Genomic DNA, 26,091 nt, shown 5'->3' with positions numbered 1-26,091 from the left:
AAAAAAAAGACTAGGTTCTCAAAATTTTATTTCATTAAGAAAGTAAAGATGAGTGCACGTAAACCTCGAGGTATAGGTCCTGAAGGGTAGCTTTTTAGGTCAGGCTACCAAAACCTGAAGTCTTCAATGTCCGTCTTTTCATCCCTGCTGACATCTCCCCAAGATCCCTCAAACCACCGTAAAAGCAGTGTCCAACAAGGAAACTTTGCTTCTTCCTTTGTTCACTTTAAACGTTATTTTACGTGTTTTTCTATAAAACATTCATGAGTTGTATGTCCAAATTAAATTGGGAGGGACATTGGGTCCCAATTTCAATGCAAGTTGTGAACACCTAGAACCAAGTTGTGGTCTCCGAACGGTTGACCTGGTCAGTAGTTTGTGGTTCTAAAAAAAAAAAAGGGAAGAAGTCTTGGCTAAAACAGTTCCCTCAAACAACAGACTCATCTCCCTGCACGCCTTTGTCTTTTTAACATGTCCCTTTCTATTAACTGAAACATTAGTCCTGCACAAATACCTCATCTCTTGGAACAAATAGGTTATTGATTGGTTCCAATGTGTGTTTTCCTGATAGGTTTAAGTACGGTAACTAATTTTTTCTTTTTTTTCGTTTTCCACTCATATGTCAACTGCAATTCAAAGATTGGGCACCATCCCTGTGATTAAAAAAAAGTTAGTTTCTGGGGTAAGCACTTCTATTACTACTTCCTTCGACTAGATTTTCGTAATTTTTTTGTGTGTATTCTAAGCTCTACTGGTTTCAGATTTTTAGACTAGCAATAATAATAATAATAATAATGAAATATAATAAATAAAGGGGATTTAGATAAAAAAAGTGCAACATCTCTCTACGTAAGCATAACGGCCAAGGTCTTCTGTCAGCCTACCCAGTCTTTTAACAGCCTACCCACTAAGGCTCACCCAGCCTGAGTGGGACCAAGAAAAGCCAGAATCACACCCAGAAGGTCACCCATCCCGGACTAGCTTTAATATCAAAGTTTAAAGGGACATTTTTTTTTTTTATTATTTCGAAGGTATTTAGTACATAGATCTGTGAAGAAATAGAAAAGACAGCAAAAAAACAAACTTACGTTATATTAGAAAGAGTATCAGCTAAGGAATCTAAAACCTAAACCTCCGTTCACCATATCTCTACGAGAATAGATCTGTCGCATTAAATATTAATGGAATCTTTTCAAACAACACAAGCACCTCTTTAGAGAAAAAAGACACAGAGAAGATTTTTTTTTTTTTTTTTTTTTAACTACCTTTTTGAAAGTCCTTCTACATTTCACGGCTATTTTTAAATGTCTCTGCTCTGTAGGGTTGAGTAGTCTTTTTAGTCTAATCTTAGCAGAATATAAAGGTAAAATTATTACTCCATTCTGCTTACAGGTGGATCATGTCCATTTCCCCTCTTGGCAAGCTCAACTTCGAGGCTCCAAACTTTGGACTTTGTTGCCCCCACCGGAATGTACGTCTGTGTGCAAGAAGCTGCAAGTCCTAGTAGAATCTGGAGAAATAAGTAAGTGACTCAAATTCATAGCTATGAATACATATTTCAGACTTCAACTCATTTATTAGATCCTTGTACATTGGCAAAAATGTATTCATTTAGATTTTAGAAAGTGTCATAAATTTTCTTTGGGATTAAAAACTAAGTATACAAGAAATATTGATTGTTATTTATGTGATTTATGAGTATAAACAATATAATTTCATGAGCAATGATTCTCTGTGTGATTTGGATTGCGTCAAAAGCTCCAACTCGTTTACGTAAAATTTTACAAACCAAAGTACTTGCATTTTTCCCATCACCTTTCATACTTTTTATTGGTTCGTGATTATCTTGTGGTTTTTCAATGTACTTGTTACTTATAGCTCATAATTAGATTACCACAGTTACACACTTGCCTAGGAATTACCTGTGATAGCCTTGAACAAATACTTTCCTCCCTAGTCAAGGAATTGCGGAAATTGAAACATAGTGGTTTTATTATCTTTTATGTCGTCCGAATCGTATCCATAATTGAAAGGATCTTTCCATGGCATACCCTTATGCCATCTTTTTGGTTTTGTGACTATTCTGTTCGCTTCTTGTGAGTGCGAATGTCGCCAAGAGTTGTCCGTTGTAGAGTTACAACGAGAACAGGTACAATATGTACAATAGGGTCCTCTCTTGTAGAATTTCAGCAACCAATCATTGTGATAGTCGTAGAAATCTGTAATCAAAGGATGCTCATTCGTAGATATGGTCCGAAATGTGTACCCTGTGGTTAATTTCCTCCAGTCTATTGTTCTGCATGTGTATCTCTTGATTATTAGGACGCTCAAAATTGAACAGACGTAGGCAACTTTACACCAGGATATTGAGCATTTAATCAGCATTATTGTGAGATTAAAGACGACATCGATTGTTGTTCACTCTGAAAATATTCACATATAAATTTAAGGATTGAATAAGACTTTTCATTTTTCTAACCCGTTTTATTTATTATTTATTCACGTTCTCTAAACGAACAGGCAGTTTGCCACATAATTCGAAAGCAATTTTCGTAGCACTAACTTTGTTTACTATTGTTTACAATAAACTAAGCAACTCGTTGGGATGAGAGGTGAGAAAAAAGATGTGTGATTTGATAATATAACAGACGAAAAAAAGTACAATAGAATGATTGACTCTGTGGTGGTAGTCAACATTTGCAAAGACGTTTTGAAAAGAAATGCATCGAATATGACGCGATTTGAGGGATAAAATAAATAAATTAAGTAGCTAAATGGATTGGTTAAGTAATTACGAAAGAAAGAAAATGCAGCTAAGCGCATTACCTATCTAGCGCATTACCTCTTAAAAGACCAACCAACAGTATACTTTTTTATTATTTTTATTTATTTTTTTCAATTTAAATATACCTAGTATGAGTGATTATTATAAGTAGTCTAAAATGATCTCCCTCTATTTTCAGTTGTGCTGGATACAAACAAATGGTTTCATGAAACGAAGATTGTCGGAGATCAAATCAGCATCACTATTGGCGCAGAATATGATTAGAGACAAAAGATAAACTATCTTGGATCTAGTTAACCAGATCTATGCATCACACAAAGGTTCAGATTCATACTTTTATTTTTAAAGGTCTTCACTACTAGTTTCATGTTTGTATTGATAAAAACGTGTAGGTGTAATTTTATTGCTCGTAATCATTCAATTACTCTCTCTTTCCTCAAAATGTGGTAGTTTGGGCACATCCACTGAAAATCCTTTGTTGGGAAATTTAGTAATTTTGACACATCCACCAATAGAGTAGTTAATTTATATTGTTATTCTTTCTCTTCTTCTGGTACAATAATAATTTCCTTATTTTATGTCACATTACTAAAATTATGCAATAAGCAGGTACCGGCGATTACTTCAACTTCAAAGCTCTATATTATCAAGGCCCAAGTACAGAGTTTTCATTGGAATGTTTTAATTGCATTTTATTCAATAGGAAGGTGTTAGTAATTACTCGTAAGTAAGTACTTATAGGTACCTATCTAAGTACCTGGGTAGTAGGTAATTATAAGAAACTAATATCTAGATAGATAAAGCCTCTGGTTAGGTAGGTAAAACTTGTTTACAAACGTGCTAATTATATTTTCCTGACAATTAGTGATCAATCATTATAGGTACCTACGTACCTACTTAGTACTTACCAACTCTATATGTTTGTTTCATTTTAATAAATACTCGGGCATTAACTTTTGTGTCGAAACTTTCATTTTCTGGGGATTGATCAATAACAAGATTCAATTTTTCCAAAGCAAGTAGGTACCTCGGTTTCTTCAATACCTACTCAAGTGTATGACCTATGACTAGAAGGATAATTTTGCCACCTACATAGACGGAGACTTAATTTTATTTCACCATTCTCCCCTCAAGCTGCTCGGATAAATATCGATTTGATATGATTCTATTATGTCTCTCTATAATACCGTCCTATTATACTGAATTACTGATCTCAAGTCGGCCGATCGGATTATGCTAGTGTGAAATTAATCCATGGGCGCTTTTACTTTGCCACGTGCGGCGAAACTTTAATGAATCTAATTGAACATGAAGCATCCAAGAAGAACATTATAATTGAAACATTATTCAAGAGTAAAAGTGAAAAGTCGTTCAGATTCCAAACCTACCGTAAGACGTTAGTTGAACCCACGCTAATAAAATGTTATGTGCCATCAAATTTTGTAATTAGAACATTAAAAGGATTATAAAAATAAGTGGTATCGACGTTATGTAGACTTATGAAAGTGCCAGTGGCATGTGTAGTATTTGATAAGGTGAATTTGATGTGGTAGTAAAATAAAGAGTAAAATGATGGGTGACTTGAATGGGGAAGATGAGGGTAGGGTATGCCCTGAGCAACTATTAATGAGTGTTTGGGTGGAAAAGCTCTTTTAGAAGAACCCTTTCAGGTGGAATAAACCCTTTTATCTTTCTTTTTATTTAATTAACGTTAATAAATAAATAAAAATGCTTTAACTATCTTTGAAAGTGTCTAATTATCTACTTTTTTTACACTCGTCATAAAGATACTCGTATCTTCAATTACCAATATATTTATAAGAAATCCTGGAAGTGGAAAGAAAAATGAGAATAAGGAAAAGATAGAAAATACAAGAAATTGCACATCATGTTGTAAACATACGTGAATAAATATTTCATAATTCGGTATCTTTTATTCAATAATTATTACCAGTACAATTATATTGTAATAACTAAAATAAAATCACATCAAATTACTCGTATATAATTTTATTAACATTTAATTTTTAAAACAACATGATCAAACAATGTGAGGAATTTGAGAATTCATCAAACTTTAGGATTGTATCATAAATGAGTTCTTGTTTGTAAGAGCCATCTCGGATTTGAAAAAATGGACAATGACTGGCTATTTACTACATTTCGGCCAATCAATGCAATGATCTGCTATTTTACTTATGACACAACCCTTACTCTGTTTGTGAATGTAACGAGACTGTAGAAAACTTTACAAAATTAAAATCGTGTAAATTCGATGGGATTATTAATAGAGCATAGTAGTTTGCTTTTTTATTTGTAGATTTTTTTTTTATTATTATTAATTAGAGAGAACGATATGTCTAAGACCTAAGATGAAAAGAAGCTTCTCTGAATTCTACAGTGATTTCCAAGTTCATTCCATCAATCTCATTGAGAAACTACTCCAAAAAAAAAAAAAAAAAAAAAGATCTTTGGAAATTCATGATACAAGTTGTAAATGAAACAGCATTCAAGATCTTGATAATTCAAGTATGGAAACCGTTTGATGACATGACAGATAGGTACATATCTCATTATTAAAAAAAAAAAAAAAAAAAAATAGAAGATACTTAAAAAGGATCTACAAATACTTGTAGGTAGCTTAGCTTTCTCTTATTATTTTATCATTATTTATCTTAGTATGTCTGAAGGATATATTACGAGTTAAATAATCTTGTTAAAAGACATCCAATTTTGTTAGTGTTCTGACGGGTAATGCTTGGGATTTGGCGAATAAACATGAATATTTGTAAATAACATTATTGTTGGAAATAGTAACATCACGTTAAAGGAATATAATTCCAAATTACTAATCGTTAGGTACATAATGACAGAAACACCTATAGGTACCATTAGATATTCGTTACTATCTAATCTAAAAACTAAACAAAGATTGACACATGCTAACATTTTAAGAAATAAAAATATTGACTAGATATCATCTATTATATTGTAATTTCATTACTCAAACAAATTAAGGATATCAATATCGCAAAAATAAAATGTGAGGATAACGTTTCCAAAAGTGTCAGCTTTTAGGAAATAGATGAGTTGCGGTTGTTTCAAAGTCATAGAGCAGGAAAAATGAGGACCAACGGAATTTTCCTTTTTCTTCTACGACTTCTAGATACCGAGAAAAATCGATTTAAAAAATACCGGTAAATCGTGAAGTTTGACGTCACGGCATACGCTCCCGTGGGCGATGACGTCATAATTCATGACTCCCGCTTCGTTTGGTTGTGCGCAAGCGTTTCTGTGCATTTTGACGTGAAATCTGACGTCACAACTCTTCGAACTTTTTCATTAGAACGGCAATTGAAAATTAAATTTTCGACTTTTTAAAGTTACTTTTTCGGAGTTTTGACCTCAGATTTGGATTTTTCACAACTTTTTACGTAGGAATCGACCTTTTATTAATAATATTTTCCCAATTGCAACTCCTCCATTGTAGTTTTATTGGGTCGATTAGTTCTCTTACAGACTTCACTATAACTACGAGTACTTTCTCCAGCAATATAGATCCTACTTGATCTATTACTATTTCCTTAAATTTTTACCCTCCATCAAATGTACAAGTACCTACACTTACTAACCTACCTAATTTATGACATTCAATTTCCGCTATTTTCCTTTCCCCTGGGTAACTTCTCAGTTAACCTATTCCAAAAAGAAATTATTTAACAATTCAAATATTCAATATACCTACCTAGGTAAAATAAAAGTAATCTAAGCTGAATACATTCGATTCCAACTCGTGTTTATTGTTTCACAATAAAATCGGATATTTTCTTTCTCTTTTCTTTATATTTTCTTATCTTTATTCTGACAAATATACTTGTCACACTGTCACATAAATTGACCACTAATTGCTTTCTGCATTTCCATCAGGCGATATATTGTAAGATTTGACATGGGTAATAAACATAAAGCTATAGCTACCTAATAATAAGTAATACATGGCTCACATCTCGTGGGTAAGAATCACCTGTATTCAGCTAAAAATCATACGTACTGCATCAAGTATAAATGAAATAAAACAACACCTAACAAAATTACAACATCAATATTTTATAAAATCAAATTATTATTTTCTTTTAGTTTAGGATATAAAAATAGAGAGGTACATTATTTATTTTTGAACAATACACAACCAACATGACATTAAAGTCAAAGAAATGAGTAAAATAATAAAATTAATAAAACTCAATATTAGCCAATAAAATTATTATTAATTATCAATAAATTTAAAACGCCATAATATGAGTTGGTTTAAATGTTTAACGTATATAAAAATAATTTTAATTATTATTACCTACCTACTATTTAAATACATAAATAGACATCTAAATTCATTTTTCCTACCTAGTTACGATAAATAGTCTGCTATTGGTTAAAAAGATTTTCGGAGGGTGATTTGAAATATTGTGTACCTATTGCCAAAATCATAGTGTTTAAGGTTTAACTTCACAGCAAACCATAAGAAGGTACCAGCCTTATCAATTTGTTTGCTGTAGAAGTGCTAACTGCACTGTCTTTTTGTCTGTACTTACATTGAACTTTTATCAATACGAAATTCGAGATGATCTTTTATTTGATTGGTTGAATACTAATGAACTATAGGTCATTAATGTTTAAAATATTATGTACTGGCAAATGATCATGATCCCCAGCCTCAATAGGTTCCATAGAAAATACTACATACCTAGTATGATACTTAGTAAATAATTATTATAGGTAGTTTTATGGATCTTAGAATAAATAGATACCTACTTACATAATATTATGATACTCGTTGCTGGGAGTGAAAGAGAAGAGTGAGATTTGATAGGTTTTGTAAAAAAGTATTAAAAGTCCATAGCTAGAAAATCTACCACCTTATTGTATGTATATTTAGGTATAACTTATCGTACGCGTAAAGGTAAAAATTGATAATATGTATAATGAAATATACAACATATATTAGTAACTCATTAATTATTTATAGTTTAATACCTATATTAAGTTGAAGAGAAATTCAGTTTCGATTTTGTTGTAGGTAGTTATAGGAAAGAAAAATAATAATTTCAATTTCGTAAAAGAAGCAGGTAATATTTGTTGATTTTTCAGCTCCTTAATTGTAATTAAATCTACCTACTAAATAGAGAGACAATCTCTATGTAAAGGTGACATTGGTTTAGTAAAGATCGAAATATTCAAGATGGGTAATTCATCGATAACAAGCAAATTTATTTGGCACAATTTTCTGGAATTCTCTATCACATTAAAAGTTTAAACGGAATACAAACTGCTCTTACTCTTACTTACATTATGAACAATGAAATATACATTATAAACAATAAAATACAACCTAAACAGAAAATAAAATCAGTCTTTTTCAGAGTGTTCATAGTTTATCATTCCCCGCTTTCCATAAAAAAGTATTCCTTAGCAGTGTAATATTAGGACGCAAAGATTGACCAAGAATCAAGAATTCTATCTACAAACTTGAACAATAAAGAGGAAAATTAAATAAATAAATAAATGACAGTGGGAAAGATTTGAAAATAAATAAGAGGAAATATATAAATAATTATAGTCTGTGAAGAGACTTCATCCTGTTATTCATACAAACCAAACAGTTGAAATCGGACCTACGAAGAGATCTTTAAAACTTTAGAAGTACAACTACTGTTTAAATGGAAGTTCATAAAAGTAAAATTGTAGCCAAAAAGAGCACCGTAACAGAAAAAAAAAAGTTGTCACTAAACGATTTTTAGGCCAGCTAATAAAACGTAGTGGTAACTTTTTCCACACCAATTGGGAATTTTCGAGACCTTTCAAGGGAAATTTTGTGGAACCAAGGTAAAAAGAGAATGCAAAAATGTCACTATGTTAGAATCTTTAGGAGACACCTCCAAATACCTTTTTCCAACGATTTAAGATCATAAAATCCACAAATTTCTAAAGTAAATATAAACCTAGATACAAATAAATATAAACAATTATTTTAAATTTGGGATTTTGGCATTTGATAGCCATAAAGCCTAGAAAAGATACCCCCCCCCCCCCCCCCACTCTATGACTTGATTTTTGGCCTGGGCGACTTCAATATTAATTTTTTACTAAGCTCCGTCTCCTGGGTTTACTGGGTTGTATACATTACAGACATCTGCGGATGAGTTATATCCGACTATATCTCATTACACTTGTCTAGGAAACATTCTGGCCGATCATACCCTGCCAGTCTACCTCCCGTCAGCGCCTGTGCTGTTCTATCCTCGACTGTGGTTTGATCCTGGGGTTATGCGTCCTCCTAGGCTTGTTCGTGGCAATCGTCCAGGGTCACTGATGAGTTTGAAAAAGTGACCGGCGGAAGAACATCCGCAGGATACCAGATCCTCCGTGTTATTCCTCTGTAGAGACGCCTGAACTTGAGAGGGTCATTAAACTTTCATGACTAAATTGCTCATGTGGTATTTCATAGCAGGTAATTCATCCTAAAAGAAGAAGATAATAATGAAAAAATAAAAATTAAAGAAATATGTACATTTACACACACGCATTATAAATTATTTATCGCTCGCTCTCGTATAGGGTAACGAGCCAAAGAAGAATAGAACCAATGGTGAATGGAATTAAGTAGAATGAAACGTATACACTCATGAGATCGGACTGGAAAAGTCTCTTCTTCCTCGCAGTCTACCACACAGGCTAATAAATTTTGACATTTCATGTTGTTCTATCCCAACATTCCTGAATAAATAAAGGCTAACAATCTAATAAATCCAACTTGGGCTTTTTCTTTTACGGAGTTGACAGTGACAAAATGACCAAATGTTTTTCAAAAAGGGAATTGTTTTAAAAAATTCAACATGCGTTTGTGTGGTTTCACAGAATTCGAAATTCGTTCTTGCTTGATAATTGCAGGTAATTTATTGTTTTATTGGTAGATAATTATTTTGTTAATTCGGCAGATCCTGTTCATTACAGTAGGCTGATCTATTCTAGGTACATAATTTATTCTACCAATATGACGTCGAAGAAGAAAAGAAGAGGAAGGAGGAAGAAGAAGAAACAAGAGAAACCGACATGGGTATTTCAAAGATGATAAAAATTATCGGCAATAATTGAAAAGAGTCAGCAGTTGATGCACCTAACGTCCAACTTATCGTTAACTTTATTTCCCTGACCTTGGTCTGGATTTTCCGGAGGAATCATGAAATTTTAGTGATAATACGTAATCTGATTATCTGAGTCTTGCCCAGCGTAAATTACGTTGCTCCAGTAGAATCACTAGATACATTATAGATAGTAGATAGATAGGTTAAAGGAATACCGACTCTTCGTATTAGGGAGTACTAATAGGGAGTCTGGAAAACATCACAATATTATCAACCGAATTGTACCAAATTTTATTGCATCTGCAAGGACTTGGTTTACTGGAAACAATTATGCCAAACTTATACGAGTTGCGATTATGAGCACTTGCGTTGTTGTTATGAGCTGGCTCCCCCTTGGGATGGTGGGACACCACCAAAAACCCGCCCCCCTTTTTTTTTTTTTTTTTTTTTTTTTCTTTTAATTCCACCAAAATCCTATGATACCTATCACCTACTTTATTTATTTAAACTCTTTATTGGTTATAATTCAATGTGCACAACTACAATTACTTACAAAAAGGGCGAAATTATTGCCTGGGGCATCTCTACCAACGTACTTTCTATGGAGTTCCAGTCAATTTAAGCCGACTGTATTGACGCACTTTTACCTGTTGCTCTATAACACGTCTTATGTTCATAAGCTAATACCCCGTGCTATGACATTATTCATTAGGCACTTTTATAATTACCTCGGAGGGAATATATCGAACACTGGTATGTCCTCGATTCAGCGTATTGTTCGCTGATGCCAGAGGTCCTATGCCAAGCATAGAGGATGTGGCATCCGAGTATGCAGGTAATGAGACTCCATGATGCACAGCTGGGAGGATTTCAGGTGCATTGTTTGAGATGTTCATACTTGGCCCACTTCCATTGGTTGAGGAATTGTTGCTAGAGTGTCGCCGATAAGTTGCCAAAAGACGTTCCCTGCAGAAAATCAATTACAGTAGAACCTCGATTATTTTAACTCTCTATCATTTCAACTCCAAAATCCTACTGTTTTTTTCTATCTATCAAAGGATATCCTATCTTATCAGAGGAAAAGATCACAGAAAGTGATTATTATTTAAACCTCGATCATTTCAACTACCCCCGGTCCCAATTAGTTGAAATAATCGAGGTTCTACTGTCTGGCAATAACAGATTAAACATAGTCCAGATACTGATTTGATAACAACTTCCCTTGATGTGAATCTTGAACATTGTTCATACGTCAATTGAGTCATAAATCATGAAATTTTCATCGGATCTTACGGAAACAATTTTTCACAAAAAAAAGTGATTAGTTAAGTGATATATTCAACCAGTTCCTTTAGAACTGGTTCATATTTATGATATAACATTATTATCGAACTGAACAAATACTTAACTTGGATAAATACCGAACTTGATCAATAAAATACAAAATAAACAGGATGCTAGGCACACGTTTGTGTTCAGATTCATCCTTATTGACCGTAATCAGAAATTTACCACCATTATGTTGGTCATTATGCGTTCATTTACCTATTGCGATCGGTACAAGTACATGTTGTTTCCAATGAAATACCTATCGAGTAATTGCTAATAGCATTAGATCGATGAACTAACAATACTGTGTAAACAAGAATGAGGCAAACAATACACTACTTAACTATTGAATGTTTCTTTTTGTTATTCATATTTTTAAGGCTTTCTGTTAATCATAGATTGAGGGTTTATTTTTAGGTAGGCAATTTCCTGCCGTTTTGCTGCGACTTTAACTTACTATCTTTATGTATACCCATTTAATTATTGTTAACCTGGAAGTTCATACTAAACAGCAACTTCATGCTTTTTCGACCGGGGACCAGCCCCTTCCAGGGTAGATGCTAGTTTCCATGGTCTGGACATGGATAGCCGCCAACGTTAGCTACAGCAACAACAACAACTAAACTTGTCCTACCTCGACAGTCTAAATAAAGGCACTATACTATGTTGAGGTATCGCGGTAACACTCACCTAATGGGGTCTTTGTATTTGACACAAACGGTGATTGACAAAGCAATGAGTCCAGCACCGAGAATAAAGCCTATCGTAGCGCCAACGGCTACCATGCTGTAACTAAGTGGCAGGTCCTCGTACTCTTCATACTCATACAAGTCATCTTCTTCATCGATGTCATCCACCTCTTTTCTTGGAACTGAAAACAGATGACACATTTAATATCACTCACTTACTAATCATAATTTTATAATTTTAATAAAAGCAGTGGATGAACTGCGTGAATTGCGCAATAAGGGACTAAGGCGGTCTCTTCCTGATCCCTTATGTGCCGCGTCCATTTTAGTTTAGGACTATTGCACTAATAAGGGACTAACTGGTGATCAAGTGAACGACCGAGCTGATTGGAAAAGGCTAACGAAAAATGCCAACCCCGTTTGAACGGGACCATGGCAAAGCAAAAGAAGGAGAAGAAGAAGAAAAAAGAAGAAGAATAAAAGCAGTAATTGAGTGGAAGAGCTCCTTTAAAGTCTGGCTGGGGGAAACAGGGAGCAGACCAGTGTCTTGCTGTGAAACTATAAATAGATTAAATAGGGATCAGAGCAGCCAAACCCTAACCAGCCTGGATACCTGGGGGTTACAAAGGGTTTATTATGCTTTAAAGGAAAAGCACAGGTCTCCATGATGGTTGACTGTTCGGGATGGGCCAAGTAGGTAATCTCGAGGCCAAAGATCTTTTTCTTTCTTTAGTTAGTTAGTTAATTTGTACCAAAATCAAATATTGGTACCTATCTAAATGTAGTTTTTACCTTCAAAGCATTCTTCATTAGGCTCCAAATCATCAGGACATCCACACACATATCCTTTAGTCCGACCTTTGTAGAAGCACAAATGACTACAGCCTCCGTTATCTTGGGCACACGGATTCCACGTAAGTTGCTTACTCGCTGATATTGCTTTGATATTGAGGAAGTCTTCCTGATTGCTTCTGATCAAGTGAACGTCCCATTGCCCGGTATCGCTCTTCTCTCGCGCAATAACGACGGACATTGCCTCCCAGTCTGTCCAGTAGAGCTCTACAATGAACGCTTTACCTGGACTTTGACGCTGAAAATAGAATAGAATATACCTTGTTTATCCTGCCAGAACAAGACTGATAGCCAGAGGAATTATAACTAAATCTAAATATAGGTAGTTTGTAAAGGTATTGCGTCAGATTTTAAAATATGCTCGTACCTACCGATCACAAATGAGCCCTTTTCGTCTAATCACTGCCTTTCATAGATTCGTATAAGCTTAACCCATTTTTGGGGCTGTTGCTCCTACACCTTAGCCTCAGAGTGGGCTTTTCGTATGGAGTCGAGCTTTCTGGAGGAAACGTACTTATGATGTTCAAGCTATTGCCCCTTTATATGGTACTTTCATAGAATGATATTTCTTTCTTTACCATGACTCGAGAGCAACGTACCTGTCTGCAAAGATGCAGGTATTCTAGCATTCTTTGTCGTTTTCCTGGACTTTGAACAATTTAACAAGTTCCAAGTAATATGAACTCTTCAACATCTAAAGTAATACCAAAGAATCTGCAGATTGTATCAGAAGTTAAGCTCTTAAGCGTTGGAATAATGTTGCCTCTGATGTCTTACTCAAGATCTTAATTAATTTCATCATCTTTGGCTTAGAGATATTTATCCTTTTTTTTTCTTTTCTTTTCTTTTTCAAATTCAAAATTAATTGCAGGTAGCATTCTTTTTTTTCTTTTTTTTTTTTTTTTTTTTTTCTTTTTCAAATTCAAAATTAATTGCAGGTAGCATTCGTCGGTTCATTTCAATTTTGTAAAGGGAATAAATAATTCTATTAGCGGATTTGCCAAAATCACCAAATTTTCCAACACAGGATAAAAGAGGGGAGGAGAATCGGAGTTATGTCGAATTGTTAAATAAAAATGAGATTAATTAGCTTACCACACTCAAGCCATAAGGAGCTACTTTGGAAATAACAATCTTTCGACTTCTTCCAAAGAAATCACAGTATTCTATTCTCTTATTCGTGCTGTCGGCCCAGAAAAGTCGCCTTTGTTTGAAATCAATGGCCAGTTCATTTGGAAAAGCTAGATCTTCCTCTACTAAAACAGTTCGGTAAGATCCGTCCAGATAGACCTTTTCTATTTTGGTGGTAGGAGAGTTGTCGTACAGGCCCCAATGAGAATAGAACAGTAAGCTGAAACAAATCATAGGAACAATTAACTTTAGTTTTCAAAGAAAACAAGAGATAAAAATGACAAAAGGAAATTGAAATAACAAAGCAATGAGACAGACCATCCACTTGTTCTTCCTTTGAATAAAAAAAAGAAACAAATCATAGGCAAATATTTTTTTATGACCGCCTGAAATTTCTGTGAGTATGCAATGTGCCATGTAAATCAAAGATTTATTTCGGATGCGGACGGGACAACAATCCGACTATAAAGCTAGGTCATACTATTTTCCGATTGGATGAATCTTAATCCAAAGTTAAAGTCAACCAATCTGATTGTTCAAACCAGTTGTGATCCTAGCCATTAGAGAAACACACTCACCCTCGTCGGGGATATACAGCAATGGCTAACGGTTCCATCAGGTCATTGACCAGGATTTTCTTATGCTGTCCATCTGATCGGGCCACATTGATGGTATGCATTTGAGAATCAATATAGTAGATGTTGTTAGCTACCCAGTCGATGACAAAATTATCACGGATAGTATCGTTCATGAGAGGAATAGGCTTGATCCTTGTTGAATCAGACATGTCGAATGTTCTGAAAACATAACAGGAACCATTAACATCATAAACATAAAAGAAATTCACTCAGGCTTGATCCTTGTTGAATCAGACATGTCGAATGTTCTGAAAACATAACAGGAACCATTAACATCATAAACATAAAAGAAATTCACTAAAATAATAAGGTATGTGTACCGTTGTATCAAATAAGTACTTGCCTTCTAATGATTTTTGCAGACAAACGGTGACACCAAGGTAGGTAGGTCTGTATGTAGACAAAATTCTCAACATAATGACAATAATGTCAGGAAAATATTCGTAACTTGGAAACCTGATTTATCGTAGGTACTGACCTTTTTCTACACAATCAATAGAAAAGACAACCAGTCTAACCTCAAGTTTCCGGACCTCATGTCAGCAAAGTAGATGAGATTCTTCGAATAGTGATAGTCAAAGAAAATGGAAGACATATACTCCGGAAACGGTAACGTTACTGGCAGTAAATCGGCGGTATCTAGAGAAATCCGCCGAATAACGCCAAACCGGGATGTGTATAACAGGAACTCGCGGGTTCGGGAGAAACAGGATCGCCTGTCAGCTGACAGAAGAATTCCCGTGGGACAAGCACAGGTGAAGTTGGTGGGATTCCGGAGACATAAGTGCGAGCAGCCTCCGTTGTTAGAACCGCAAGCATTGGGGAAGGAGATATTCTGGAAATGTAAAGAAGAATAGGAAGATGATTATTAATCTTATATTATAAAATAAAGATCCATTCACATTTCACACACTGATCGCATATAGTGTACTCGTATATAGGTAGTGTATAAAATATCTACTTCTAATTCAGAATGATTTGTGTCTTTTCCTGCCAAAATGAAAGTTCTCGATACCCCTAGAATTCTAAATAATAAATAAAGAATTATTAACAATCTTCTATACTCACTTGAGCGGCCCGCACAAGCCACGGCCTATCAACTTGAGCAAACTCCACGATATCTTTCACATCGTACTTATTGGCTCTGTATATCTTTGAATGCTGGACGTCCGTCCAATACACGTAGTAATCCAGCACTGTCAACGTATAAGGGTGGCTCTGAACAGCGTATGCTCGCTTGGCTCGTCCGGTAGCGAGGGTTTTATACTCGATTGTATGCTTACTAGTGTCCACCCAGTATAGCTTGGGGTTGTCGCTGTAGTCGATGGCGAGGCAACTTGGCCAGATGACTTCGGTTTCAAACACAGCCCTGAAATGTCGGAACAGAGAGAATGATTGGGATGAGAACGGAGCAAGATCTCAAAAAACAAACATTACCTTTAGGACCTACTGTCTTTCTTGCTGAACAAATCATTGAGAATTTTCACACTGTGACACAATTGATTGTTTATTCATTTTCGTAATTATAGCAAAATTAAAAAGTTATATCGTGCTGATTAGACTCCGAGCTGATTAGACAGGTTCATCACTATTTGATATTTAAAAAAAGAAAAGGAAAAAAATCCTCAATCTCACCTATTCGTTCCATCCATATGCGCCATTTCAATCCTGTTATTCGTCAGTCTTGTCCTGGACCAGTCCGCCCACACCATCAATCCTAATCCATAATGCACTACAATCGATCTCGGGCGATACAAGTTCAACCAAAACAGGACCTTGGCATTTTTTCCATCGATGTCGGATACCATGATAGTCTGAGCGTTCATATCCGTCCAGTAGATTTTCCTTCCGATAGCGTCGACAGCGATGCTTTCCGTCCGATTCAGATCGTTGACGACTAATCTTTCCCTCCCGGTCATATCGAATCGTACCCGCTCAATCGTTTTCTCAGAAATGTCCGACCAGTAGATATATTCGTTTTTCGTATCGACGTCAACCGACGCTACCATTTTGAGTTGACGCAGGGGGAGGACGATGGGATATCTGTATTCGACGTCGAGAGAAATTTGTCGAATCTTGTCTGTTTGGGAGACGAGCAGGAATTTGGATGGGTTTTCCGAGCACGTTCTTCGGTCCTCCTGGGAAATGAATAACACAATAGGTATATATGTAAGTGGGTGCTCCTTATTATAATATTAAGTAGGTGGTCATGAGTACTTTCCTTTTCCATTTTCTCTTCAATGATGACACAAAATATGTAAATATTGATGTGCCTTATACTTCTTATATTCATATTAGTGTAGGTACTACACTAACTTTTTATAATTATATTGCATTCCCCAGGGAGTTAACTATTCTTACTAATAGTCTTTAATTGCCCAACGAATAATCTTACCCTCAGTAGATTTCCAGCCGGACAAACACACCTAATGCCATCCTTGGGTGCAATGAGGCACAAATGTGAGCACCCTCCGTTGTTTTCATTGCAAGGATGAGTTTTCTTGGATCTTCTTCGATGAAAAATGTCAATGTCCGTCAGGCCCACAACTTTCGTCCTGAAGAAGAAATGAAAGGAGGTTATTGCATCAATTTTAGATAGAGATTCATTAAAAATAAATGCCATCAACCATCGGCTTCAGCTATAGCTATCGCCTAAAGCTGAAGCCGCTACAACAACAATAACAATAACAGCTATCAACCGTTCCTAATTATTATTTTATTTTTTCTTGAACTCAAACCTAACCTTTGTTTTGGGTGTAGATTATTACTTAATTCCCTCTAACTTGTAGATAATTAGTTATCCTTCTGTTTGCTGGGTTTATCTTGAAGTTTTTACCTTTTTTTCGTAGAAACTCACCTCAAAACCGTCGCGTTGCTAGCTTTATCGTTACGAACGTTGAATGCGGTGATTGTTCCCTTTGAAGTGTCGGAAATGTATAGCCAGTGCTTATAGATCGTGATTCCAGCCGGTGATTCCATACCTTTGGCTGAAAAAATAAATTTGTTTGTTTGTTAGTTTTTTTTTAATGGGAAATCATAAATTTGTTACGTTCCTGGATCTGAATTGAATTTTGAAAACGCGATGATTTCATCGAGTACAATATCAACAAATATTTTTATTTATAAAGCCAAATTGTGTGCAGTATGACTCTAATAATGATAAAATTGAATTTCTAGCAGAACGTCTACACAAATTAGGTGTTTGTTTAACATCACTTTCAAATGATGTAAAGCTGTGTCCACATATTTTTTATTAAGTTTCCATTTATTAATTTTCAATATAACTCTTTTCAACTTACCTATCAAAGTCTGCTTTCTTGTTCCGTCTAAATTGGTAAACTCGATCGTTTTCAAACCTACGTTGGCCCAGTACAGTCGAGAATTTTCCAAATCAATTGCTAGACCAGTGGGATTTTTCAGACTGTCCGATGCCAAGATGTGGCGGTGACTACCGTCCATGCCAGCCATTTCAATCTTGTGCAAATCTCCCCAGCTACACCAATACATGATACCACCTGAAATAGATAGCGATAAATAAAATTACAGCTATAAAAAAATAATAAAAAAATAAAATTGTACAACATGATTATGTCTAAAACCTAACAATATTATAATAATAAAAATGAGTGTAAAAAACCCCCCCCCCCCCCCCTAGTTCGTATGACTTGATTTTTGCCTGGCGACTTCAATATTAATTTTACTAAGCTCCGTCTCCTGGGTTTACTGGGTTATACATTACAGACATCTGCGGATGAGTTATATCCGACTATATCTACATTACACTTGTCTAGGAAACATTCTGGCCCGATCATACCCTGCCAGTCTACCTCCCGTCAGCGCCTGTTGCTGTTCTATCCTCGACTGTGGTTTGATCCTGGGGTTATGCGTCCTCCTAGGCTTGTTCGTGGCATCGTCCAGGGTCACTGATGAGTTTGAAAAAGTGACCGGCGGAAGAACATCGCAGGATACCAGATCCTCCGTGTTATTCCTCTGTAGAGACGCTGAACTTGAGAGGGTCATTAAACTTTCATGACTAAATTGCTCATGTGGTATTTCATACAGTAATTCATCCTAAAAGAAGAAGATAATAATGAAAAAATAAAAATAAAGAAATATGTAATTTCACACACACGCATAGTAAATTATTTACTCGCTCTCGTATAGGGTAAAGCCAAAGAAGAATAGAACCAATGGTGAATGGAATTAAGTAGAATGAAACGTATACCTCATGAGATCGGACTGAAAAGTCTCTTCTTCCTCGCAGTCTACACAAGGCCTAATAAATTTTGACATTTCATGTTGTTCTATCCAACATTCTGAATAAATAAAGGCTAACAATCTAAATAAATCCAACTTGGGCTTTTCTTTTACGGGTTGAAGTGACAAAATGACCAATTTTTTTCAAAAAGGGAATGTTTTAAAAATTCAACATGCGTTTGTGTGTTTCACAGAATTCGAAATTCGTTCTTGCTTGATAATTGCAGGTAATTTATTGTTTTACTTGTAGATAATTATTTGTTAATTCGGCAGACCCTGTTCATACAGTAGCTATCTATCTAGGTACATAATTATCTACCAATATGACGTCGAAGAAGAAGAAAGAAGAGGAGGAGGAAGAAGAAGAAACAAGAGAAACGACATGGTAATTTCAAAGATGATAAAATTATCGGCAATAATTGAAAGAGTAGCATTGATGCACCTAACTCCACTTTATCTTAATTTATTTCCCTGACCTTGGTCTGGATTTTCCAGAATCATGAATTTAGTGATAATACGTAATCTGATTATCTGAGTCTGCCCAGCGTAAATTACGTTGTCCAGTAGAATCACTAGATACATATAGATAGATAGATAGATAGTTAAAGAATACCCTCTTCGTAATAGGACTAATAGGGTCTGCGAAAACAATCACAATATTTCAACCGAATTGGACCAATTTTATTGCATCTGCAAGGACTTGGTTACTGGAAACAATATGCCAACTTATACGAGTTGCATTATGAGCACTTGCGTGTTGGATTATGAAGTAAAAAAATAATAAAAAAATAAAATTGTACAACATGATTATGTCTAAAACCTAACAATATTATAATAATAAAAATGAGTGTTTTTTTTCGATTAATAGGTACCTAGTTAAACACCTTTCTTTCACTCCCTTTAAGATATTTTACCAGGGAGATCCTATACTTTAACCTTTGATACTGCGAAAAATAACATTTAAAATTAAATTATGTACCTATTGGATTGACAGCAATATCTCTTGGTTCACTCAGGTTCTGCCAAAATAGGAGCGTTGGGTAAGTTCCATCCAGATTTGATACTTCTATCCAGTTGTATTCAGATTCTGTCCAATAGAGTTTATTTGTCCTCCAATCGATTGCAACGCCTGCTGGTTTTTCTGTGAAAATAAAATCGAATCAAAATTAAAGCTTTATAAGTGACTTTGAACTCCCTTCAAATAACAGTACTTTACTTATTAAAAGAAATGTAAAAAAAAAGCTCTAGGTATAAAAGTAAATACCAAGTTAAGTACAATTTGACCTTTCGTTTCAATAGCTGAGAATAAATACAAGATATTACTTACTTTACAATTGTACCTAATTCGGGATAAAGTATCTATTTATTTATTATTATTTTATTTGGGCCCTTCATTGGTTATAATACCATGCACACAAATACTAGAAATTACAAAGAGTGACATGATTGTCTGTGACAATCTCTAAAATTCAATCCTGTATCATTTATAAACGGGATTAGTATCAATCCAGTCTTTCCTGAGATAGTATGGCCAGCCTGATGAGGACTAACAAGTCCCAAACAGTACTCACTAGTATTGTGTCTGATGACATTGTACTGAAAAGTTCCATTGATATGGGCCCGATTAATTTCGCCATTTTCGACATCCGCCCAGTACAGTGAATCGTTGGCACTTTCCCAGGCAATTGCCACGACCGATTTCACGTTCATAACGGGCAGAACCGTTTCAAACGTTGGGGAAGGTTCTGTGAGTTGACTGATCCGAAGATCCTTTTGTCTGGCGTAGATGAGTAATTCTTCCGGGGACTCCGAACATGATTTGCTGAAAGGAAAATAAATGGGTTTTTTAATTTCCTTTTTGGACCATGAAGGTAGGGCAAGTAGTCAAATTATTATTGTTAAAAAGTTGAATTGACGAAAGTGCTAAGTGTGTGTTGTTGTTGTTGTTGCTTTTTTTTGTAGTTAGGTATTAAGAAAAAATCTCTTCCCAACAGACCCACAGCTTTTATTTCTACTTCTTCAGCAAAAAAAGGAGAGAGAGAGAGAGAGAGAGAGAGAGAGAGAGAAGTTTTAATTAGCGTAATAGGGTTCCCAGGAGGACCGAAGATCATAAAATGTACTTACTTATCCGGGCTGAGAGTTAGACCTAAGGGGCACTGACAGGTAAATCTATGTTTGTTGGGCAAGCAAATATGAGAGCAGACTTTGGGAGCACAATGACTTTGATAATTTGGCTGTCTGTGAGGGTGATAACTAAACAATAGAAGAAGAAAAGAACAATGAAAATTTTGAAATTTTAAAAATACAATATTTTATTACACAGGCGTCTAAATTTTTTAATGGAGTATCATATTGTCTTCCAAGCCTGTGTTTGTACCTAACAAGTTTCAATTCAGTCGGCCGGTCCAGAGAAAGTAGCTGAGGTTGTAAGATTAGATATAAACATACCTCTAGGTATGAAAAAAAGGAGATTTCTCAAGAAAAATCTTAAGAACCTAGGAATTAACACCTCAGAAACTAGTCATACCTTCTCAAGAAAAGTTATACCTTCTAATATTCATAGGAAAATGCAATCCAGAATGAACAGTTTTGATGTTGCGTCCTGTGTATTTATTGGCCGATGAAATACTTTTGGTATGCCAGTCAGTCCAGAACACAAAGTCCTCATACAATGTTATGCCAAAGGGATGAGGAAGACCTTTCGTAATGACCTGAAAAAATAAACAGACCGAAACAATACTTAAGAGATGAAAAAAAAAAAAAAAACAACACGAATTAAAGAAAGAAGAGAAAGGAGAAGAACAGCAATAAGAAGGAAAGAGAGAGAGAAAGAGAGAGAGAGAGAGAGCTGGGTCTGAGAGAACAAAATAACGAAAAAATGAAGAATGAAAAGTGGAAGTTTTTCTTTCTTTTATTAATCTGGAGTTTTGTTTTCTTAGATTTTTTAAAACCTTTGAAGTGTGCAAGAATTTATTCATTCCTAGGAAACGAGAATGAAAAAAAAAACTTTTTTGTGTTCTTTTGTCTTTGATGAAATAAAGTTTACCTAATGGGTGAACTGTAAAACTATCTCAGAGTGTTAAACAGCTACTTGGACTCAAAGGGTTGATCCAAATAATTTTTTTTTCGATGTACAGTTCAAAAATGATTCTAAGGTTTAAGGAGGAATTGAAAAATTGTATACCTATCTAGGAATTACCTACATAATTATTAATTATATTATGATATAGGTACAAAAGGACATTAGTAAACATGTGAAAAAAAAAAATGACAACTGATAAAAGAAGTGTTCGAATTTGACTTACTTGTTGCCGTCTTGAGCCATCCAAATCGGAGCTTTCTATGAAGTGATGTTTCGCCTCAGTCCAATAAAGGCGATCCTCCTCGAAATCAATGGTCAATCCGTTAGGCCAGAATATATTTTCCGTGAGGATAACTTTCCTATTCGAGCCGTCCATTTCTACACGCTCGATTTTTGGCGTTTTGCCTGGAAAAAGTGTTAAAAGATGTTAGGACAAAAATTTCCATATTTCACCTTGAAAATAAATCTTTTGTAGGTTTTTTCAGTAGGTACGAATATCATACTTGTCCTTGCACTTTCTGGAGTCTAAAGACAGTCTGGGTATATTCGTATTGCCCTATTTCTCCCAATCGATTGTTTAACTAATTTTTCAATAGAAACCAGTGAAGAAAATGACTTTCCTTTCACAGAATGTCCATACACAAAAAGCCCACCCAGAGGCTTAGGTGTAGGGGCAAAAAGCCCTAAAGGATAGGTTAAGCTTCTACGAATCTTCCTTTAACAGACTTTTTCAAATTCCTATTTCAAGAGCTCACCCCAATCTGTCCAGAACACAAAAGCATCTCTCGGATGAACGATGACAGCTCTGGGCTTATCGATGTTATTGTGCCCTATTTCTCCCAATCGATTGTTTAACTAATTTTTCAATAGAAACCAGTGAAGAAAATGACTTTCCTTTCACAGAATGTCCATACTCAAAAAGCCCACCCTGAGGCTTAGGTGCAGGGGCAAACAGCCCTGAAGAATAGGCTAAGCTTCTACGAATGTGAAAGTACAGATTTTTTCAAATTCCTATTTCAAGAGCTCACCCCAATCTGTCCAGAACACAAACGCATCTCTCGGATGAACGATGACAGCTCTGGGCTTATCGATATTATTAGCGATCAGTATTTTCCTGTTCTTTCCATCGAGGTCGCAAAATTCCACTCTTCTTGCTGCGGTGTCTGTCCAGAAAACAAAGTCATGAACCCAGTCCACTGACAGCGAACCAACGCTCTGCATACCAGTGTGAACAATGTCTGAAAATGGAGAACGGAAATAATCAGAGAAGTAAATAATTACCTAGGAAGATACTAGATAAGTACAAGTATTATAAAGGAGGCGGTAGCGCTCCGCCCCGCCAAGCCCACCAAGTCAAAAGAGTTTAACAGCGGCAATATTAAGAGATATTATACACCATAACGTGTACAAAATTGGGTACCTTCTTTTTTTATATTGATATTGGTTGGGTTCAAGCAATTCCGTTCGTCTTCGCCTAGTGAGCAATCCGGGATTCCGTCACAAAGCCAGGTTTTCTGAAAGAACAGGGACTCCGTCAAGAACCCTTTTTTTTAAGGGACTCTTTTAAGTTTATTCCTACACTGTATACGGTTTATCTTGACCTACGAGTATTCCTACGAAGAACAAAATGTACTATGCTGAAATTTATGTTTATGACCTGACTTCTACTCGAACCACCAACCTCCGGATCTGAGGTTTACTCACGACCGCGACTACACACCTGGGGTGAGGTTATTTACAGCAAGTAAGACAAAAAATCTGATCGTCCATTGCAATATCTGACCACACAAGCAGGTTTTTCTTGTAATGGTAATCGACTGCCAAAACGTTATGCAGGTTTCGAATGATTGCCGTGTATTTCTTGTTGCTCAAGCTTACCTGTAATGGGAAATGGTGGATGAAAAGAAAACATCTAAAGAGTTAAAGAGGAAAGACATATTAATTTATCAACTACATATTTCTGTTCAAGTTTACTATTACTGTGAGATAAATAATTAAGTTGGGCTGTTCAGTGGGGCTGGGCAACGTATCAGAAACAGACCAGAGACCTGTTCAGTTGGGCTAAAGGTTTTTCCTGTTGGGACAGCTCATCCCTTTTTGGGTAGGATAAACAAGATATGAGTAGATATTTCATTTTATACATGCAATACTGATAACAACTGTAGCAGGTTCGCCCCTAGTCCACCCCATGGCTTACTTGGCACTAGCAGTGACTTATTTGTCCCTTTTAATGTCTTCTTTATCGCTAGCAGTGACTTACTTGTCGAATGTCTATTCGATTTTTGAGCCGGAATACATGCCCCTGTACGATTGCATCTGAGTGGGAAAATTCAAAACGAGGAGATTGGTTTTCATATGCCTAGTACAGTAAAGGACAGTAGAGTCTGGCCTACAGTAAAGGAGAAAAATGAAGCTTGAGGGGATGGGGACTGGGCCCCCTCGCCCCCCCCTTAATAACTCCCTACATAGATAGACACAAATTTAAGTACAATATAACTACATGTAAAAAATGCAATTAGTTGAATAGAGGAAAAGTGCTTTTAACGCATCCACTAATTTGTCTAGGCTTCATGTTTCACGAAATGTTGATTTGGCATCTCCACCAATTTGCACAAATTCCTCGTGATGAATAGAGTGTTAGAACTCGTTGAAAAAGACACTTGAAAGACTTATCGATAGTGAATTAGAACGATTTTATTGTGAATTATAACTCTTATTTTATTTGCATTTCTTGCAGCGTGTTACTGTGTCAGAGTGGCATGAATTGAGATAAATAATATTATGGTATTCCTAACTTTATTACAATTACTGACATTTTTTCAATACAAGGGCAACGATAGAGGTATTATTGGAATCTATTTACAAGTAAGAAATACTTATTTAAAATAAGAACGTATAGCAATAAAAAGAGCGTGAGTTATTTATTATATGAAGGCTATCAAACTTACGTTATATTGTCTGAGCTCAGGATATATCCAGGATTACAGCCACAGGTCTCCTCATTTGTAATGGGATCAACAGCACACCAAGTATGACATGGCGAATTTTGAGAACAGCTTACTCTCTTGGGACAATGCCTTTCATCTGCGAACATTGAGGTAAAGGGTTTAGTGGTAGAAAAAAACTTGACTTTCTACATACGTCGGCAGGCAAGTAACTAAGAAAAGCTTTTACTAATGTCCACATCGCAGCCACAGGTCTCCTCATTTGTAATAGGATCAACAGCACACCAAGTATGACATGGCGAATTTTGAGAACAGCTTACTCTCTTGGGACAGTGCCTTTCATCTGCGAACATTGAGGTAAAGGGCTAAGTGGTAGAAAAAAAAACTTGACTTTCTACATACGTCGGCAGGCAAGTAACTAAGAAAAGCTTTTACTAATGTCCACATCGAAATGAAGCTACTAAATTTTCATGTCGCTACTGGAATTCGAACCCCAGCCGCCCAGATTACGAGTCCAACCTGCTATCTCTGAGATATTAGACCTTAACACATTGCGTACCACGACTAATTCTACAATGTTTTCCCAGGGACCGGGTACATATTGGGTTAATTTACCAGTCACAACTTACCGTGTGACAGTCCGTAACTGGAAACACTAGTCTAATTCTAATGTTTAAATACTGTTAAAAGTCATTATATAAAATTCTCATTTATTTGAGAAGTTGTCTACAAAAGTAATAATAAAATTAATTGAGCTCTAGCTACGATTATGAAGAGGTAGTTAAACTTTCATAACTTTTTCCTATTTCTTTTCTTCACCTCCTTAGGTACTTATGTAGGTAGACGTATAATAATTTCCCAAAAATTCTTCCGCTTGCAAAATTTTCATTAGGTACTTCAATATTATTCTCCTGTACTGTTTGTACTTTCCTTTGTTCTCTCCTCTTTTTCCTTCTCACATCTTCCCTTGTCCTTTTCACTTTTATTTCGAATCCGTCATCTCTCACACTTTTCTCATCTGTCCTTTCTTTCCGTACAAATTTAGTAATGAGCCATCTGCCTTAGCCATGAATAATAAAAACCCATTAATTATTTCCAGTGAACGTTAATGCTTCTAATGAGGTTTTAAAAAATAATCCGTTAATCCCGGGGAATTAGAAGTATTATTATTACCTAAATTCTAAAATTTCGGATAGCTTAGAAAGTAGTCAATTTATATAGCTAGATAAATTCTGGTTCTCACA

The 26,091-nt window shown here is 35.5% G+C and overlaps 1 protein-coding gene and 1 long non-coding RNA gene across 2 annotated transcripts in view; one reads left to right on the top strand and one right to left on the bottom strand.

Moving 5' to 3' along the window:
• The first annotated feature begins 1,317 nt into the window (after positions 1–1,317).
• Positions 1,318–4,144, top strand: LOC113467575. The gene is made up of 2 exons (XR_003391608.1): positions 1,318–1,522; positions 2,964–4,144. It is a non-coding gene; the product is annotated as an uncharacterized LOC113467575 (long non-coding RNA).
• Positions 4,145–10,476: 6,332 nt separating this feature from the next.
• LOC103509499 (low-density lipoprotein receptor-related protein 4) overlaps positions 10,477–26,091 on the bottom strand; it is a 64,677-nt gene continuing 49,062 nt past the window's right edge. Inside the window, exons 8-27 of the mRNA XM_026823818.1 lie at positions 25,077–25,190; positions 24,163–24,218; positions 23,691–23,780; positions 22,931–23,183; positions 22,126–22,307; positions 21,368–21,531; positions 20,945–21,073; positions 20,392–20,642; positions 19,800–19,961; positions 17,863–18,078; positions 17,421–17,550; positions 16,959–17,118; positions 16,199–16,701; positions 15,632–15,932; positions 15,082–15,398; positions 14,504–14,722; positions 13,890–14,145; positions 12,735–13,032; positions 11,944–12,124; positions 10,477–10,890 (exon numbers count right to left, since the gene is read on the bottom strand). Of these exons, the coding sequence (XP_026679619.1) occupies positions 10,626–10,890; positions 11,944–12,124; positions 12,735–13,032; positions 13,890–14,145; positions 14,504–14,722; positions 15,082–15,398; positions 15,632–15,932; positions 16,199–16,701; positions 16,959–17,118; positions 17,421–17,550; positions 17,863–18,078; positions 19,800–19,961; positions 20,392–20,642; positions 20,945–21,073; positions 21,368–21,531; positions 22,126–22,307; positions 22,931–23,183; positions 23,691–23,780; positions 24,163–24,218; positions 25,077–25,190 (4,247 nt within the window). The 3' untranslated portion in view covers positions 10,477–10,625. The remainder of the gene's footprint in view (positions 10,891–11,943; positions 12,125–12,734; positions 13,033–13,889; positions 14,146–14,503; positions 14,723–15,081; positions 15,399–15,631; positions 15,933–16,198; positions 16,702–16,958; positions 17,119–17,420; positions 17,551–17,862; positions 18,079–19,799; positions 19,962–20,391; positions 20,643–20,944; positions 21,074–21,367; positions 21,532–22,125; positions 22,308–22,930; positions 23,184–23,690; positions 23,781–24,162; positions 24,219–25,076; positions 25,191–26,091) is intronic.

This window comes from Diaphorina citri, unplaced genomic scaffold, assembly GCF_000475195.1.
Source record: "Diaphorina citri unplaced genomic scaffold, Diaci psyllid genome assembly version 1.1 scaffold504, whole genome shotgun sequence".
Lineage (NCBI taxonomy): Eukaryota > Metazoa > Arthropoda > Insecta > Hemiptera > Psyllidae > Diaphorina > Diaphorina citri.
This window is presented reverse-complemented; position numbering and strand designations above follow the sequence as displayed.